General features: G+C 38.1%; 1 protein-coding gene across 2 annotated transcripts in view; it reads right to left on the reverse strand.

The window, feature by feature from the left end:
- The window catches only part of LOC135203223 (uncharacterized), a 131502-nt gene that overhangs the window by 2531 nt on the left and 109548 nt on the right, over positions 1-19423 (reverse strand). The window contains exons 13-26 of one of the 2 annotated variants that reach the window (XM_064232981.1): positions 17927-18016; positions 16894-16960; positions 16256-16352; positions 15903-16066; positions 14736-14794; positions 11484-11728; positions 10835-10925; positions 10506-10630; positions 6901-7107; positions 4911-5096; positions 4394-4519; positions 2710-2797; positions 1318-1397; positions 1-25 (exon numbers count right to left, since the gene is read on the reverse strand). The exon at positions 1-25 is cut by the window's left edge and continues 102 nt beyond it. In XM_064232981.1, coding sequence (XP_064089051.1) covers positions 2757-2797; positions 4394-4519; positions 4911-5096; positions 6901-7107; positions 10506-10630; positions 10835-10925; positions 11484-11728; positions 14736-14794; positions 15903-16066; positions 16256-16352; positions 16894-16960; positions 17927-18016 — 1498 coding nt within the window. In that variant the 3' untranslated portion in view covers positions 1-25; positions 1318-1397; positions 2710-2756. The other variant, XM_064232980.1, reaches the window with a different exon arrangement.

The following is a 19423-nucleotide window of genomic DNA, read 5'->3' on the forward strand; positions in this document are numbered from 1 at the left end:
ACTTCATTCCGCAAGTGTAATTCACCTGTGTGCGAGGCCAATAGAAACAGAGTAATTATCTTGGAGCAGGCGTCTGCAGAGAGGCTTCAAGGCTGCCTCGCATTGTGGCGTCAGCCTCCCTTTTGTCTTGTACTATACAATGTATATGCGCTGGTTGTCATGAAAACAAGGAACTGGATGACACAACTTATACAGCATGGCCTAGTTGTTTAAATTCAATATGGTACTACTCTTAATGGTAGCAGATCGAAAAGATGCAAAATGCAGGTTTTCTGATAGGAAAGTAAGAAGAAAGAACCAAAATCACAGATTATTTCAAGACCTAAAGGTACATTGGTGCACAGTGAAATGAAAAATGATGTTATCTTTACCTTTATAAAGGTAACAATTATTGCTCTCGGAATAGATTGGAATATAGTCTTTAGGCTAAGCACTGGGACCTAGAAGGTCATTCGGTGGTGGAAAGGAAAATGAAAGTAGGTAAGTCTGAAAGGTGTAACAGGAGGAAAACCTCAAATATTGTCAGGAGAGGGTGGATAGCAAAATTGAAGAAAGATAATGTGAATGGAAGTACCTTTTGGAACCTTCCCCTCACTCACTCATGCCTTAAAACACCCCTTTCAGCCTTTCAGTCAGTAACACCACCGTACTACATCATCTTACCTGTATTCTCACCAAGTTTTCCTATTCTTCAGCATCTCAGTGACCCTCCTTACGTCTTCAAGTCACTTCCAATCATATCCTAAACCTTACGATAACATTTTCCACACTTTCAGCTCTGCCTCTCTTTAGTCTCACACATTCAGCCAGTCTCCACAATATTCCCTCGGCCTTGGACTGTATTCTCTTCTGGCAGCATCTCTTCATCTACTCCATTTTTGAAATTGATTGCCCGTTGACCTTTCCCACTGTATTTACTCTCCTGTGAAACAACTTTTGTATGACAGTACTAGTACTAGAGGAGATCGCCATGTACTGTTGTACAGATGGATGGGTAAGGTAGGAGAGAGAGAGAGAGAGAGAGAGAGAGAGAGAGAGAGAGAGAGAGAGAGAGAGAGAGAGAGAGAGAGAGAGAGAGAGAATATTAACAACTGATTGAAAATTCCAATTTTGAAATTGATTACCCGTTGACCTTTTCCACTGTATTTACTCTCCTGTGGAACAACTTCTGTATGAAAGTACTAGTACTAGAGGAGATCACCATGTAATGTTGTACAGAGGGATGGGTAAGGTAGGAGAGAGAGAGAGAGAGAGAGAGAGAGAGAGAGAGAGAGAATATTAACAACTGATTGAAAACTAAACAACATTTATACAGACCATCGCATTGACTGTCCTCAGGACGCCATCCCAGCTGCTGTTAACTCCTGAAGGCGGGATCAGTGGATCATCCGGACACACTTCCCACGAGGAGAGAGGTGGAACATGTAGAGGTTAGTTATGAGTGATCCAATGTAAAACGAGTAATTACGACGTCTATTTTTCTCTTGCTGGCGCGAATCATCCTTTTATCATCTTAATATACAAAAACCGTTCAAATCATCATTTTAATATTTCAATATATATAAAAAGAAATGCGTATTTCACATCGTAGTAGGTACTATAAGCCTTTGCAGCGGCTCCGAGGTTTGGGGTGAGCGTACATGCGGTTACATATGTGAGATCACAATAACTGACTTGTTTCATTCTGAGTAAGAATGTCTAACTATAGGGTGCCCCACAAAAACCAGGAAATTTTAGATTTACATTGTACTTTACATACCGTTATCTAGCAGTCTAGCTCAGAGCCAATACTCCTGACTGCACTGAACCTAACGAATGGCCCTCAATAAGTCAAGATATCAACGTCGTGGATTTCACCATGTGGGCTTTACTGCTACATCGACATCAGTGACCGAGGAGGGAGGTTACAGACATACTACAATCCTTTAAAACTCTGTTACTGTTAACTAGGAACAATATGCCGCTCGAAGTCACTCAAAGGGAGACTGGAAGTCGGCTAGGCCATCTACTTCGCTGTACAGTTGCCCATTGAAAGCATTTTGAACACCACATCTCACCATATTTGGTGCTTGTGTTCTGTTCCAACAATGTTTCTGTTTACTACAACTGTTTTTGGTGTCCAACAACTAAATAAACTGTACCAAACTGCCTGTTTTTATTTATTTATCTATTTTTTTTTTGTGGGCACCCTGTAGTCCTGTGTGTCTTGTCAGCATTATCGTTATTTATTTATTTTTTGTGGGGGACCCTGTAGTACTGTGAGTCCCGTCAGCATTATCCAACGACCTTCACCAGACTTGAGAAAGACATTACTTGACATTCAAATCTAATATTGCTGAGTTCGTTCAAGTTATGTTAATATAGTATTTCCCTATTTTTCAAGAGTATCTGAAAGTGATACCCTCAGTCGGTTAATGAGATATATCATGCCAAACAGTGCCTTTTTTTATATTTTTAGGAAACATGACCAACATTCATTAATTGCAGTAAACTTTTTAAAGGTGCGTTAGCATTAACATGAAAGGAATTCTATTTAGGGTGGACATAGAGGCAATGAACCTTGAAGAAGAAGAAGAAGAAGAAGAAGAATGAGTTCTTGTATCTTTCTTGGAAGCACAACACAATTGTTAGGAGGCGCGAGGGATAGAGATAAAAGTACAGGGCTTGGGGATGGCAGGGAGAAAAAGAACATAATTTCATGGTACTCACTTCTCGTACAATCAAACATCTTAGGCACCTCCCATAAGCCGCTATCATTACATTTCACCTGAGCGATATTCGTCACCACAGGATTTTCCTTAAAAAGAAATATCTGCGTCAAACAAAAGACATAACCAAATGACAAACTTGTTAACTTCTGAGCTAGTTAGAACAGATTAGCTTACTACGTAGAGTCTCATGCTTTTGAAGTAATCAGCCCAATTTGACTAAATGATGTCAGTGTGCTAAAATGTCTCAGTTACCAATGTTAGAATGGAATGGAGTATAGAGTTTAGGCCAAAGGCAAAGCACTGGAACCTATGAGGTTCATTCAGCGCTGGATAGGAAATTGAGGGAAGGTACGTTTGAAAGGTGTAACAGGAGGAAAACCTCACAGTTGCACTAGGAAATAATTGTTAGGAGAGGGCTGATAGAAAGATGGAGGAAAGATAATTTGAATGGAGGTACAGTCACAGGAATGAAAGGAGCTGCAGCTAGAGGCTGGAGGGACGCTGCAAAGAACCTTTAGTCATGCCTACAGCCAGAGCAAAAGGAAACTACAAAAACAGAGGCTTATTTCTTTCAAATTAAACACAATTGTCTTTGCAAATCCATGACGCTCTCCAGTTGGAACCAAACAGAAGAAGGGAATGGCTCGCAGTGACACTGGGACTAAAATGATACACGGAAAAATGCCTGTCTGACAGTCAATAATTACATGAAGCTAAATGTGGAATGTTTATTGGGATTATATGATATTCTCTATACTAACACTACTCTATTTTTACTCGAGAAAGTTTGTAATCTATTGTCTAAGCCTCGTCATGCAGGTTGTAACATTTCTTGTTTATGGTATATTATCATCGAGAAGCAACATATAAGTTACTCTCATATGGCTGGCATGACGGAGTTTGTTATGAAATGAAAGCTGGAAATGAAACAAGGTAAAGATAATGAAGCTGAATAGCTAAATGAGAAATGTATGAGGCAGAGACCAATGCTTCACCAGTTAAAAGCCAATGGTACTACCGTCGTTTACAGAGCATCAGTTATGAACGATGGTAGCGGTACCTTACTGAAAGCTTTTGGTGGAGAATGATTTGTTCTCTTTGTACTCTTGAATGTAGAGAAAAAATCTTTCAAAATACATGAAGAAGACCACATTACATTACATCTCTCTCTCCTGAAGAAAGGATCAGTCAACAGGTCATTAAAATCTTAGATTTCATATCACTTAACTTTTTCTGAGCATTCTGTAAACTACTGTCATTCACGGGTCAGTTCTTCCGAGATTAATCCCCAATTCATATTTTTTCTTTATCTCAGTTACTTTCCTTTGATTAATCTGGTCTGGGCAATTACCGAGAATGAGGTTCCCCGACCAGTCAGCATCTTCATTGACATTGATTTTTATTCTACTTAAGGCTTCAAGTTCGCCGGAGAAAGCAAGGTATATTCTAAGCTGAATGAAAGAGGATTTCTGCTTAGTAACGTGTTATTAGCTATCTAAACGAACCACAAGTACCACAAAATGGATGGAATGAGCAACACATCTTCTCCCGGGAGGAACCAGAAGATTAAGTAAAAAAACGGAGCGACGGGAAGGGGAAAAAAGTCGGGCTTCACCCTCTACCCTCGAACATAACGTCATGCTTATCTATGATACGAGTGAGAAAGAGTAGTGACACAATACCACAGTGACGGGAACGAAGTATCCAGGGCTGCACGTGTAGTTGAGGATGGTCCCGTAGGCGTTTTCCAGGAGAGGGGTCCTTCTCCATGAAGAACGAGAGTGGTTCAGGACGAGGGTCAACACAAGCTGACGGAGGCGTAAGAAGCAAAAATGGGAATGAATGTAGGAGATAGACTGAACTAGATTATGATGTAGATATGGGAGCGGGAATGAAATATTGAAAACCATCGCTCACCGACCGCAGACTTTCAGTGACCAAGTTCACGGAAGCTGAGCAAAGGTTTCCTTGTGGGGATTTCCAAGGTATAGTCTAGGCTAAGTTTTGGTTAACGTCTGAATACGTACACACTCACACATATATACACACACACACACACACATATATATATATATATATGATATATATATATATATATATATATATATATATATATATATAGTGAATCATTCCTGGGAATTGCATTTGATTTTTTGAGCAGCACCAGAATCGGGTCACTAAATCTGGAAAGACGTTTACCTGGGTAGCACGGGAGGCCTTGCCAGGTCCCGTTCGTTGTGCAGTTCACTGTTTGCGTTACGTTTCCAGGTGTGAACTGGTGACCTGGAACGCAGGTCGCAGAGACATTGCTGCCCTCTATATAGGACAAATTTCCCAGCCAGGTCGTGGTAGCGTTCTCCACCACGGGAGCGTCCCAGCAAAACACTAGAGAAAAGAAAAGAGACACAAAAATCACGATGAATGTGGGAATATGTCAACACAGTCCACAGGCTACGAAAACAATAACCCTGTTTGAGAGATTTTCAGAAATCATGATTGTATTTCGTTCAGTTATTCCTCACACGAATTTGAAGCACTGTTTCGCTTCTGGAATTTCCAGCAAGGTATATGTATATTCAACAGAGATGAACGCCAATCCACTGTGTGAAAATGAGAATTGGTCCCAGCTCTTCAAAACTGGTGTAATATTGATGCGTGCCAGCTCACTGACAGAGAGCGTCATCAGAGAATTGGGACCATTTCTGTTTCAATGGTAATAATAAAATAGGCGTTATTATACAGAACGCTGAATTTCACAGTCATAAAGTAAAGAATATATATCATCACATACATAAAATATCACTGATTATATTAGAGTATAATCAAATGATGTCATTCAAGCTATCACGAAGCACAATATTTCGCAGACAATATCAAGATATCAGAGGGCGTAATAAGATATCACAGGAAAAGATAAGACAGCCTTGAATATACGCAAGCATCAAAAATGATCTCAGATAGTCTGATAAGAATTCATCAAACAGAATCAGACATGTGAGAGTATATCAGAGTATGATGCTAAGATAGCACAGAGTATATCATACATCATTATATGAGGGTATTCATCGTACTACAAATATTATTGAATCAAACTTCATCTCGTTAACAGTCAGCCGGTATTTGATATTCGGGGTGGTTAGGGGTAGCTACCATACCATTTTAAGCTAGAAGCTTTTACTCAGAAATGCGTATTTAGATTAATATGTTTTCAAACGCAAAGTACGCTACTTAAATCTAAAACTCACAATGCACCAAAAAAGCACTCACACGTATGCATACATACATACATACGTACATACATACATACTTGAAATCAGATTTGTCTACTAATATAAGTATTCTGAGCCCCGTGTAGTAACAATATATCTTTTCCCTCTTGGTTGACTGATTAAGAAGAAAATAACTTCGCCACACCAATTCTCATGTGACTTAATTATTGACACCGAGATCAAAAGCTTTTCCCTACTATATAAAGCTCAAACAGTATATGCAAATGGCTCTCCGCCTTCTTTTTAACCTCCACCGACTATACTACCTCGGTCATTGAACTATGTAATATAGCTCACGGGTAATCCAGATAAGGTCCACTCTCTCTCTCTCTCTCTCTCTCTCTCTCTCTCTCTCTCTCTCTCTCTCTCTCTCTCCTCGCCATTATGAAGTACGTCAAAGGAAGAGGACATGACGCGAAGAAGTGAAATGGCTTTGTCCCACATGTCACTCTGCAAGAAATCTAGACGTCAAGGGTATTACCAGGACGATCATCCAACCTTCTATAGCAGGTTTACTTAAGGTAGATTCCTGGGTGAGCCCTATGCCTGCGAGACGTTTGTTTGGCGGCCGCTGATTGGCTGGTACCAGGAGGTAAGCAGTTCCCAGCCAATCAGCGGCCGCCAAACAAATGTCTTGTAAGCACAGGGCTCTTTCAAGAATCTACCTTAAGTGAACCAGTTATAGCAGTGCACCTTCGCCGGGGAAAAAAAAAATGACAGTGCAGGTACGCTAGTTTTAGAATAATTCTAAAACTCGTTTACCTGTACTATAATTTTTTTTCGGCAAAAGAGCACTAGAGGGTTGGATGATCGTCCTGGTAAAACCTTTGACGTTTAGACTTCTTGTCTTCTTCCATTGACGTACTTCATAACGGCCAGCATATGTATATTATGTTCGCTGGAAACATTTTACAACTTACTGTAGCATTTTTGGAGAACACTCGGCGCAAAACTGTAGGTTGAATTATCTGGAGTCATGCAAGTTATGTTCTGGGTCTTACTGCCATTAGCGATCGCCATCTGTGGTGGGCAAGTGAAGGTAACGGTGCCGTTCAAGAAACGAGAGGTATTCGTTTCAGCTGTTACCATGCCTACCGTTGGAAGCATAGGCAGGGCACTCAGGCAAACTGTGGACGAAAAAAAAACAAAGGAACATTGATGAGTGATGTTTCTCACAGAAATAATAGTAGGATGAAGTAATAGTTCTCTCAGAAGTAACATCGGTATAAAGAAATACTGTTGATTCGCAGAAAAGCAACAACAGGATGAGGATGTAATATCATATATCGGAGAAATGACACGAATATTATGTAGTTTCTCATAGCCCTACAAAATTGATCTCTGTTGTACTACGAAATATAGGCTGAATTTTACCAGTTTATGAAATAATCGCGAAGGAACCGAGAACATTCCAGTTTTCTATTAATAAGCCTCTTCTCCTGCCAACTGCTTCCTTTCATCCTTTCTCTTTCAAATTCTTTTATTTCAAAACAACGCAAACTAATTTCGATGTGATCCACGAAAATAAAAACATATTGTATGATAATGAATTGCGTTAGTGACATAGTAGTAGCTTCTCTGAGAGACATATACTGAGGAAGGGAAAACAATGTTTATTTTGGTAATTACTGAAGTTGAAATCGGCGTTAAAATAAAAAGGCTCTGATATAGAAAGTGGAGCTTCTTTACTGTAGGACATTGGTTCTCGACTTAGGATCCATGACAAGAATTTATGGAGGTCCATAGCTACTAGGGTGACCATTCATTTGAGATATGAGAGGGGAACACCCGTATAAATGAACGAGAATATATATGCTATGCATAAGCATAACCCTAATGTATAATATATTCTCTCGACAGTTATGTAGAGTGATTTTACCACCCCACTTACCAGTCAATATATATATATATATATATATATATATATATATATATATATATATATATATATATATATATATATATATATATATTATATATCATATATATATGTATATATATATATATATATATTATATATATATATTATATATTCCCAGACCATATATATACTATATATATATATATATATATATATTTATACATATATATATATATATATATATATATATATATATATATATATATATATATATATAAATATTATATTTCGAGCTACAATGGCCTTTAATATCTAATTCGCTCTACCTCGGAATTAATATATTTTCATATATGTTTAACCGAAGGGGAATTTATTCAGCGATAATAGAATTGCTGGCCGACGGGCACGAACCATCGACATCTTCAATTAGATATTAAAGGACATTTGTAGCTCGATATAGGTATATGAATCACGGTATTGTGATATGACTTATATAATGACTATGTGCGGGCAAAAGCACTACCACGCTACCGAGGACGAGATGGGTTTGATTCAGTCTCCAAAACTAAAAATACCTGAGCGCGGCAGGTATTTGAGATGGGAGGCGGCATAAACTTATATCTCTTGCGGTGGCGGGGTTGGCTAAGGCTTCACTGCCAGTCCTGGAATGGAAGATGTCGATGGTTCGTGCCCGTCGGCCGGCAATTCTATTATCGCTGAATAAATTCCCCTTCGGTTAAACATATATGAAAATGTATTAATTCCGAGGTAGAGCGAATTAGATATTAAAGGACATTTGTAGCTCGATAGAGAGAGAGAGAGAGAGAGAGAGAGAGATCTATCATCCTGAGTCCTCACATATGAGATTCATTCTTATAAAAATAATATATATACATGTATATATATATATATATATATATATATATATATATATATATATATATATATGTATATATATAATATATATATATATATATATATATATATATATATATATATATATATATATATAAACACCAACATTCGAATAAATATAAGAGTATAATTCAGTCAGCATTTATTTGGACCAAGCGTTATTTCCAATGGTAAAAAGTATGCTTTGATAGCATTAAAAGGAAAACTTATAGGCATGATCCTAAGAATAGTAAAAAATAATTACATTGTCCATTATGCCGCTGCAAGAGCCTTGGAGGTTTTGAAAAAAACATCTTAATTCTTAACCTTTGAATACTTATCAATTTATTACTATTTGCATATGCAAGAGGGGACACGTAACGGGGAAATTCCATGAATGGGGACATATATATGTCCCCCGAAGGTAGTGATTTTTTTTTGGGGGGGAACAGATTGGAAATGGGGGGTGGGGGGATGTTGGGTCACCCTAGCCATAGCAGAGACTCTCGACGTTTTTTTTTTTTTCTCAATATTATTACTGTTATTACCAGTATTATGATTACTATCTTTTTTTTTACTAATTCAGCAACTGTGTGGATATTGCCGTTTATTCATTTTTTATCTTGTTATCTCATGTATCTGGTTTGTGTATGTTACTGCCTATACTTTGTATATTCCATGTATATGGCCATGAGCTGACAATAAAATTTATTATTATTATTATTATTATTATTATTATTTTTTGTTGTTGTTGGTTTATCACAGTCCTCCAATTCGACTGGGTGGTATTTATAGTGTGGGGTTCCGGGTTTGCATCCTGCCTCCTTAGGAGTCAATCACTTTTCTTACTATGTGCGCCGATTCTAGGATCACACTCTTCTGCATGAGTCCTGGAGCTACTTCAGCCTCTAGTTTTTCCAGATTCCTTTTCAGGGATCTTGAGATCGTGCCTAGTCTTCCTATGATTATGGGTACAATTTCCACTGGCATATCCCATTATTATTATTATTATTATTATTATTATTATTACAAACATTCCCAGTGATGTTCAGGACGAGTTCCTTGATCTCAAAAAGGATTCCGGAGCCGAGGAGATCTACGAGGAAAACTCTCCGAATGTATTCCTGTGTTCAATGCATCAATCATATCCAAAAGTTAGTGAAATTGCACTTCGACTACTCATGCCTTTTTCAGCTACCTGTTTATGAGAGTCTGGTATCTCCACCCTTCTACAAATTAAGACTAAGAGTTGGAACCGACTTGATGCGGACCATACATGAGATGAGCATCGTCGGTAACAAAAACTCGGGTTCATCAACTGAGTGGCGATAAACAATTTCAGCCTTCCCACTGATATGTTATTATATAGGCAGAGGTTGATTGAACCTTTCCTAAATCAATTCAAATTTCCCGTGAGGCTGGTGCTGCTAGTGATGGCTAGTCTTTTGTAGCGTAGTGATTTAATCTAAGGCATTAACCATACCACAGAAAGCCATCAGCTAAGATCATTATAATTGTCAAGTTTGTAATAAATTTAGTTCTTATACAGAAAAGGTGTTTTCTTCATCAACATTTTACTCATAAATTTATTTTATCATTTTTTAACCTATGTTTTTTTAAAGGGAAGCGGGGCGTGGAATTTAGGAGAAATATGAAAGGGAGCCACATGATAATCGAGAATTCATGAAGGGAGGAATGAAGTGAATTGGTTGAGAATTCACGAAGGGAGGAATGAATAATGAAACAGGCGATGGATTATCTTCCACTTACCATTAGCAACTAAGCACTGGGGAAACTCCAAATCCGAATACCATTCACCCAGGCGCCCCAGGCAAGTCATGTTGTAAGTGGGCGAGGCAGTGATATTCCCATTGAAAAAGTATCCCGGATAACAGCTGTGAAGTTAATGTAGAAATGTTAGGCAGGACATGAGGAAATGCAAGCAAGCGTGTGTATTTAACAATGATTAGATTTACTGCAGCAGCTGATTGTGTACCCAAAGTATAGTTTTACAAAAACTATTTATACAAATTTCAATAAGCAGTGACGTACTCCCATGAAGGCCCGTTCTGTACAATGTGTTTCTTTCTCTGTCGTACCTGTAACTCATCGCATCCCCCATTGCGTAAACACTCTTCCAGGCAGGTGGCTTCATATTCTCTGTTGGTTGCCTTGGTTGAGTTCTACACGCTGCAAGTGGTAAGATAGAGTCAGATGAGTGGAATATCATTTATTGGAATGAATGAATAGCAAGAGATGCTCTGATTACTAGGAATAGTTTCAGCGACATCTTAGCCAATAAATAAATAAAAAAATTATCAGTTAAAAGTTAATGTGCGGAAAAGTGTGAGTGATCATTTCAAGAAATATGAATATGCGTTGAGGTGGATTCTCTAGACCGAAGGTGACACTTCTGGATGATCGGAATGTCGACGTGAAATTTAGTTCCTCACAATTTGCACTGGCTACCGTGTAGTTTGAAAGAGCCATGAAAGTGATTCTAGCGGACTTGTCAGTCAATAACAAAGCATTATTATTGCATTACATTAAATGTTCACTGTCTTTGAGTATGATTTTCTTTCTCTTTCTGTAATTCCCTTTGCCTTTTCTTACTTCTTCCTGATGAATACCATACTTCTTGTAAGCTTGAATTCCAAGTCATTGGCCCCTTTGGTGGCCTTATTCTAAGAATAGGTTTCACCTTCTGAATAATGATAACAATAATAACAATGATAAAGGTAGACCCACCCGTGCCAATATAATCGGGGTACCGACAGACGGCAAGCTCAGCTGTGCCGGTGTAATGTGTCCCGATGAATGTAGAGGTGATAGAGGAAGACGAAGTCATGGACGTAGAATAAGCCATGGGCAAAGACGAAGATGTAGTAGACACTTCCAAATACCGCCAGTGCTGGGTGGCGTTCGTGGTGCCGACGGCAGTGAGGATGTCGGAGGTCGGTGCATAAAAACCCCCGGCCGTCCAGTTTCCATTGCTGGTCGGGGAGAGGAAAGGGAAATAAGTAGTGTTGCTTTCTTGGTCTTTGGGAAGGAGTCAAGATCTGACTTTAGGAACAGCCGGAGAAATGAAAGTTTTTTAAAAAATGAGTTGATAAGGAAAAGTTTGTTTTCAGGCAGATACAGCGTATACAAGTCATAAACATATGAATGAATTAATTAATTATCGTTGAAAGCAATCGTAGGGCAAGCTAATGATACACTACAGCTAGATTATTATGGCATTATTCATATTTCCTAATCCTCTAGATTCTGCCATTTTCATCCTATTATTTTCTTCTCCAGAGCTTTTCTTTTCAGCTCTCGTTCTTTCCCCAAATGCAGACTCTTACATCTTCCTTTTTGAATGCCAAGACCTGACGCTGGGACCTAAGAGGTCATTCAGTGCTGCAACATAATTGACAGTAAAAGGTTTGAAAGGTGTAACAGGAGGAAAACCTCAAAGCAGTTGCACTATGAAACAATTGTCAGCAAAGGGTGGATAGCAAGATGGACGAAAGAGATTGTGAACGGAGGTACAGTAAAATGAATCAAAAGGGTTGCAGCAACGTTGCAAAGAACTTTAATTAATGCCTGCAGTGCACTGAATGAGGTGCACTGACGACACTACTCCTCTACGGAGAAGAAGAACTTCTCCTCTTCCCAACTTGATCTCCTGGACTGAATCTAATCCTGGACCTTCATCATCTCATGATGTCACCCGGAGGAGGACCGTCCGGAAGATTTATTTTTTCAAAACAACCTTCCTTATAGAATCTGAGTAGAAGGAACTTGTAAGCAAACTATGATTAGAATTTCGTTGTTGCAGTATCGTAATATGTCTATCTTACTCTATCATCTTTCTTATCATAAAAACTAAGAAGACTTAATGCCTCGACTGAGACAGATTTAGAAGAAGAAGAAGAGACTACAGGCAAGGCGCCAACTAAAAACGAAGCTTTCTAAGAGACCACTAATTATGATATCCTTAACTACTGTTACTGTCCCGACTATCAACTTTAAGCATGCATACTTACAACGCTATTCTACATTATCCTACTAAGACAATAGGACTTACTGTGGCTGTAGAAGACTGACAAAGGACATTATCTAACTACTACTAAAACCCTCATGCCGGCTTCTGCAGTCATCCTAGGTATCTAGCCACACATATATCGCAAGTATTCTACTATAGTAGTATGTTACCCTTAACTATAACTATTCTCTGACATTGCTTGTGCGCAATATACCGCAGTTATCTAATTGCGTAAATGTTCCTATGATCCATGGCGAAGAAAACCTCATCGGAGGTGTCAGGAAGATTCCTCGGAATCTCTTGCAGTTCCTTCCCTCAGTGGTTCTCCAGGGGAATCTAGACATCACTCAGCCTACCTGGGGTCACCTCCTTTCCCAGGGCTCCTTCGCCGCCGGTTCCCCGATTCAAGGATATTATGGTCGTTTGGATCTAAGAACTGATCAAAAGAGGGGGTCTTTTTTTTTGTGTGCAGTAGGAGGACTTCTTTTTGAGTTAGTGTGCAAACTTTTGGACCAGCCAGCTGCTGCCATTTTAGATTATAGTGGACCCAATAAACAAGATGTGAAAGATGTGAATCCACTTTCCACTAAACTTGCCTCCTTCTCCCTCAGAGATATATAGAAGCAGGCTGATGAGCTTAGCTGCCTGCATCTTTCTTTACACCACACCTCTTTGCCTTACTCTTACTAATCTAAGAACACCATTTCACCCATTAAGACCGTGATTCAGCCACTCTGTCTCCATTTATATTGAGTATCAAGATCTTATCTCTCATAATATTACTGTGCCGCGGTAAGAAACCTACAACTTCTGGGCGATACCGCATATCTATAGCATAGCTGATCTGACTTCAGTGGAACAATGACATTTTTAATTTTTTTGCAAATTCATGATTTTCTCAAAACATTTTGTTTTATAATCGAAAACACTACTTTATATTTAGATCTAAATTCCCAATCATTCTGTTCTCTGACTACTAATGTACATTGCTCTAATGAAGAAGTGAATTTTAACTATAAATATAATATTTAGTTGGGAAAACCATCTAGGCTTTTATCAGAATAACGACTATTGTCAAAATGATCTCACCTGAGTCTAATATACATCAGTGACAAAATATACTTAATCTGGAAAACGATTTTTATAACTTACACAATTGTTTTTGCAGAAGTGAAAGGACATTTTTATTTCATTTTGAACAGATGTACTACAACTTATATAGCTATAGTAGATTCACATCAACCGTGATCTGATGTCTAGGCCAGTCCCTTATGACGCTCCTGATTGGATGTTGATAAGCCATTCCCACGGCTGGAAACTCTCATTCTCTCAAGAGAGTTCACACAAGCAGGATGTTTGTTCCACCTCTCCTGAGGGATACTTTTGAAAGACGTATCCCCCAGGAGAGGTGGAACATACATCCTGCTTATGTGAACTCTCTTGAGAGACTGGTAGTTTCCAGCCGTGCGATTGGCTTATCAACAGCCAGTCCCATGGCTGGAAACTCTCATTCTCTCGAGAGAGTTCACATAAGCAGGATGTGTGTTCCACCTCTCCTGCGGGATACTTTTGAAAGACGTATCCCCAAGGAGAGGTGGAACATACATCCTGCTTATGTGAACTCTCTTGAGAGAATGACAGTTTCCAGCCGTGCGATTGGCTTATGAACAGCCAGTCCCATGGCTGGAAACTCTCAGTCTCTCGAGAAAGTTCACATAGACAGGATGTGCATTCCACCTCTCCTGAGGGATACTTTTGAAAGACGTATCCCTCAGGAGAGGTGGAACATACATCTTGCTTATGTGAACTCACTTGAGAGAATGAGAGTTTCCAGCCGTGGGATTGGCTTATCTACAGCCAATCAGGAGCGTCGTAAGGGACTGGCCTAGACATCGGATGCACGGTTGATGTAAATCTAGCATGGTATTCCTAGTGCTCTCTGTCATCAACAACATCTTCGAGAAACTTACGCGTCATGAATCCCCAGCAGAACCCGTTTCACCGGTTGAGCCGAAGACCCACTCACAAGCTGGAATAATAAATTCACCTCAATCATAATTCTGCTCTATAAAAGTTCATTGTTTTTGTGATGCGGCTGAAATAGATTTCCTAAAAGGCAGAAGAAATTTTGAGGGTATGACGATGCATGATCAAATGTAATAAATCTGGAGCCATTCGTCATCAGCTGTTGCTTATTAAAATACATTTCTTTTAGAAAGTTCTTAACTTCAACCTAAACTGACAGAAATTTCCTTTTTAGAATAAACAAAAATGACTGATGTTCAAATGTATCATTGGACTGAAATGACTAAGGTTTCTCTATGATAACATGGTAATGCTTCTGACACAAAAAGGCTCATTATTCTCTTATTGTGCTTCCTCAGAAGACGAATAGGTTTCTCAAACGAATGACAGGTTGCATTCCTTAAGAATGAAACCTGCTTTCTTGCAGTAAACGGCAGCCAGCTTTGGATTCACCGAATTCTTGGAATGTATAGAAAATAGTATAAAGCCGTTATCATTTTGACCCAACAGAGACAAGAGCATGGTGGTTTCTAATCAGCCACAATTTTATATCTGGATGCAAAATATTTTTTTTTATTTCCAGAGCTTTAGTTAACATGCTCTAACTGGAACTTTTTGAAGTGTGGCCAAATTTACTTTGTTAGCCTTGAGTAGCTATCTATCTGTCTATATATATATATATATATATATATATATATATATATATATATATATATATATATATATATATATATATAAGGTCTCGAAGTACGTTGTCCTAAAAACAGGTTCCACGTTGGCCGACTGCACTTCGCGCTCGGCTAAAAACACGGTGGTCCGAAGTTCTAATCCCGGCTCGGCCAACGCGGAACCAGAGGAATTAATTTCTGGTGATAGAAATTCATTTCTCGATACAATGTGGTTCGGATCCCACAATAAGCTGAGGGTCCCGTTGCTAGGTAACCCAATGGTTCCTAGTCACGTAAAAATATCTAAGCCTTCGGGCCAGCCCTAGGAGAGCTGTTAATCAGCTCAGTGGTCTGGTAAAACTAAGATATACTTTTTTGTCCTAGAAACAGGAGAGGTGGCGGGAAAAACTGTTCACTAGCAAGGAAGTTGAGGGTGATGCTCACATCTTCTATGAAATCCAGTTCTTCCTGTGTCTCTGGATACGCCAGAGAAGCAGTGTCTGCTGAGCAGGTCTGTGTAGCCGCGAAGAAGTCTGACGTAACGGCTGATGAGTTGATGACCCGGTAACAGTAGCTGTTGAGGGGTGCATAGTTCTCTGGACACGACGCTACAAATATGGAATGGAAAGAAACTCGTTACTGGACGATGTCATAATCAGTTCCCAAACGTGTTGCTAAGCCTTTACTCATTGCATTCGGTACAGGTAAAATTTTGGAAGGTTTGCTTCTGTTTCAAATATGAAATAGTCTGGAGGCGAAGTAGGGGCAGTTGTTATTTTCCTTAGAAAGCGCCTTACCTGGCGTTCTGCAGAGCGCCTTCACCGAAGTGTCTCCGCAGTAAACAATCTTGTATTTGGACCTCGAGACCACTAAGCACCTCACATCCTCCATGACCTGGGGATTGAAAGGAAAAAGTAAAGAAGAATCACAGAGGGTTTTCGTGTACATTGCTTCTTAAGACTGGACTGAGAATCTTTTTAAAGATAAATACAAACGCTCAGAGGTTACAAAACATACACACACACACTCATTATATATATATATATATATATATATATATATATATATATATATATATATATATATATTGCAGATATATACGTATAAATAATCTATCTGTCTATTCATAAATCTACGCACACACACAAGTATATATATTATATTTTTATATTCAGATATATATGTATAAAATCTATTTATCTATCTGTCTATCTATTATACACACACACACACACACACACACACACACACACACACACATATATATATATATATATATATATATATATATATATATATATATATATATGTCTACAATATGTGTGTGTATGTGGAACAGATTCTTTGTGCTTCAAGATTTCATTCTCTGTTAAGATTGTTGGCACTATGACTCGTGACAGGTTGCAGTGTATGGCATATTCATCTCGTCACGCACCTGGCAGGAGCTGCCATCGCACCTTATATTCCACGTGGTCAAATTCCCGATGACCGCAGTAGCCTCCCTTCGTCGAAACACAAACAAAAAAGAGAAAAATTAAATCTTTATTATTCAGTTTATTTTTTGAATGTCAGAAGTTTCTTACACGAAGAATAGTTTCTTATTTCTATTCATTATAACTAGAAAATGGTATAGTTTTTAACTGACTTTTCTATATATATATATATATATATATATATATATATATATATAGATATATATATATATATATTTATGTATATTTATATAATATATATAATATATATATATATATATATACATATTTCATATATATATATAATATAATATTACACTAATAAGAATTATAGATTATATATATTAGTATAATAATAATATTAATATATAATATATATATAGTATATAATAGATTATAATATTAATATATATATTTTATATTTAATATAATATATGTATATATATAATACATATATATATATATATAATATATTATATATATAATATTATTATATATAATTATGTTTATAATCCGGGAGCCATAGAAAATAGCTTGGAGTAAGTTAATGTAAATACAGTACAGAATTATTCACTTCCATCTTCATTGGGTCTCACATAGAAGTCTCCTTAATAATATCTGTCAATTACTCTAAACAATAAGATTTACAGGAAAGGTGTTTTGGAATATTTTTTTAGTTTTGCTGAAGAATATCCTGATGAATAATTCCCAAAGCTCATTTGTTAAACCTTTAATAAAACAATTTCACTCGGCTGGCGACTGTGATTCTCCTTGACATATTAAGCTTGTAAGCATTCTTAGAGATTTTTCCTACTATATATTCATTTATCCTCTCAGGCTCCGTATATCAATTTATCATCAATATATTAATATCCTCTCGTTATTCATACATTATATTCAAGAATATATTGTATTGTTTCCCCTTCGCCTTCTTTTTTTTTCATTTATGCTCACTCTTTTACAGGGGCTTGGAAGCCATATTCATGGCCTGCTTACTTTCCAACTTGGGCAGTGTAGTAGAAAGATCCGTCGTCAGGAACATTTGAGAAATCCGCTTGAGAATGAATCCAAAACAATCCAGAACATCTGGAAAGGAAGAGTAAATGTAAAAGACAACATGAGTGTCTAGGGGAAATGAGCATCATGATATCACAGTTGTAGATACAATTGAAAACTGCAAGAGATCAAGAATCAAGAACATGTTGCGTCAGTTGTTGAATGTGGAGGATATGAAAGAGGCATATAAGAGTGACGTAAGAGTGTCAGGGGTTGGTGCGACTTTGATAATGACCGCGGTAATGACTTTTTACGAGATTTAGGAATAGAAAGGCACCAGGAGTTAATGGCCTTGTGCTTGTGTTTGTAAGACGTGGCTGGATGAGGGGTGCTCCTGAAAGAATTGACAAGAAGGATTGTGACTTTGCATGAGATGAAAAGTCATAGAGGAAACTAAGAATAACAGGGACACGAAACCAACTAGCCTTCTTGGAGAGGTTGGATTTTGATTCGTAGGACATATAACTTGAGGATTAATGGTGGAGGAGAATTAAAGAACTGTGTGAATCTGCTTTTTGACGAACAGTTGTGTGAGAGGTTTCACAGTAGTAGGGAAAAGCTGTGTTAGTGTAATGTAACTGGAAGCACGTTTTAATGGACAGATACTATGTGGAGAGAGAGCTGCGTATGGATGGTGATAAATGTTTTATAAAGAACGCATTTTATGTAATAGAAAGTATAAATAAAGTGAATGGTTCCGTGTAAATATGTCTGAAATCCGATGTATTTTATGTCTCCATGTCTACTGAAGATCTGTACAGTTGGAGTGACAGCTATAAGTCAGAGCTCAGACAGAAGACGCAATTGCAAAGCCTTGAGATAGGAAAGTGGCTGTCATCGGGTGCGGAATGACTGACGTTCGCAGGTGGTGCGATATTTGTTGAGGATGGTGACAAGAAAAAGCCGTCTGGTTGAACAGCTTGATAATGTTTGTGAGAGGAGCAAAGTAAAGGTGATTGTGAAAAATGATTATCTTACGAGAGTCAATGGAAACCGAGAAGAGGGAACAAGGAATGATGAATGACAGAATGATAACATTTGAAGAAGAGTTGAGTCAACTCTCCTTTATGGAAGTGAGGTGTGTGTTATTCGGGAAGGAAAGTAACTGGGTTGATCCTACTGAGAGGAGTTGTAAGTATAGTTTATGATGAGTGATAGACCTGAAATGGGTAGGAATGTAGAGATACGCAAGAAGTGGCGAAACATCTTCCCACAGGTGGGTGAATAGACAGATTTTGTTAGTATGAGTTGGTCTGGCCATGTCTGGAGAAAAGGGGAATGTAGTTGTGAGTTATCAGGCATCAAGACTACCGGGTTATTGACGCCGCAGAGAAATGTGTGAAACGCTCATAAAGGGCTGGAGATTTTGTGTAGGTATTTGAAAGTAGGAACCTTAACATTATTGGAACGAGAGAGTGCACGTCTGATCACGGTGAG

This window comes from Macrobrachium nipponense, chromosome 33 (assembly GCF_015104395.2).
Source record: "Macrobrachium nipponense isolate FS-2020 chromosome 33, ASM1510439v2, whole genome shotgun sequence".
Taxonomy (NCBI): Eukaryota; Metazoa; Arthropoda; class Malacostraca; order Decapoda; family Palaemonidae; genus Macrobrachium; species Macrobrachium nipponense.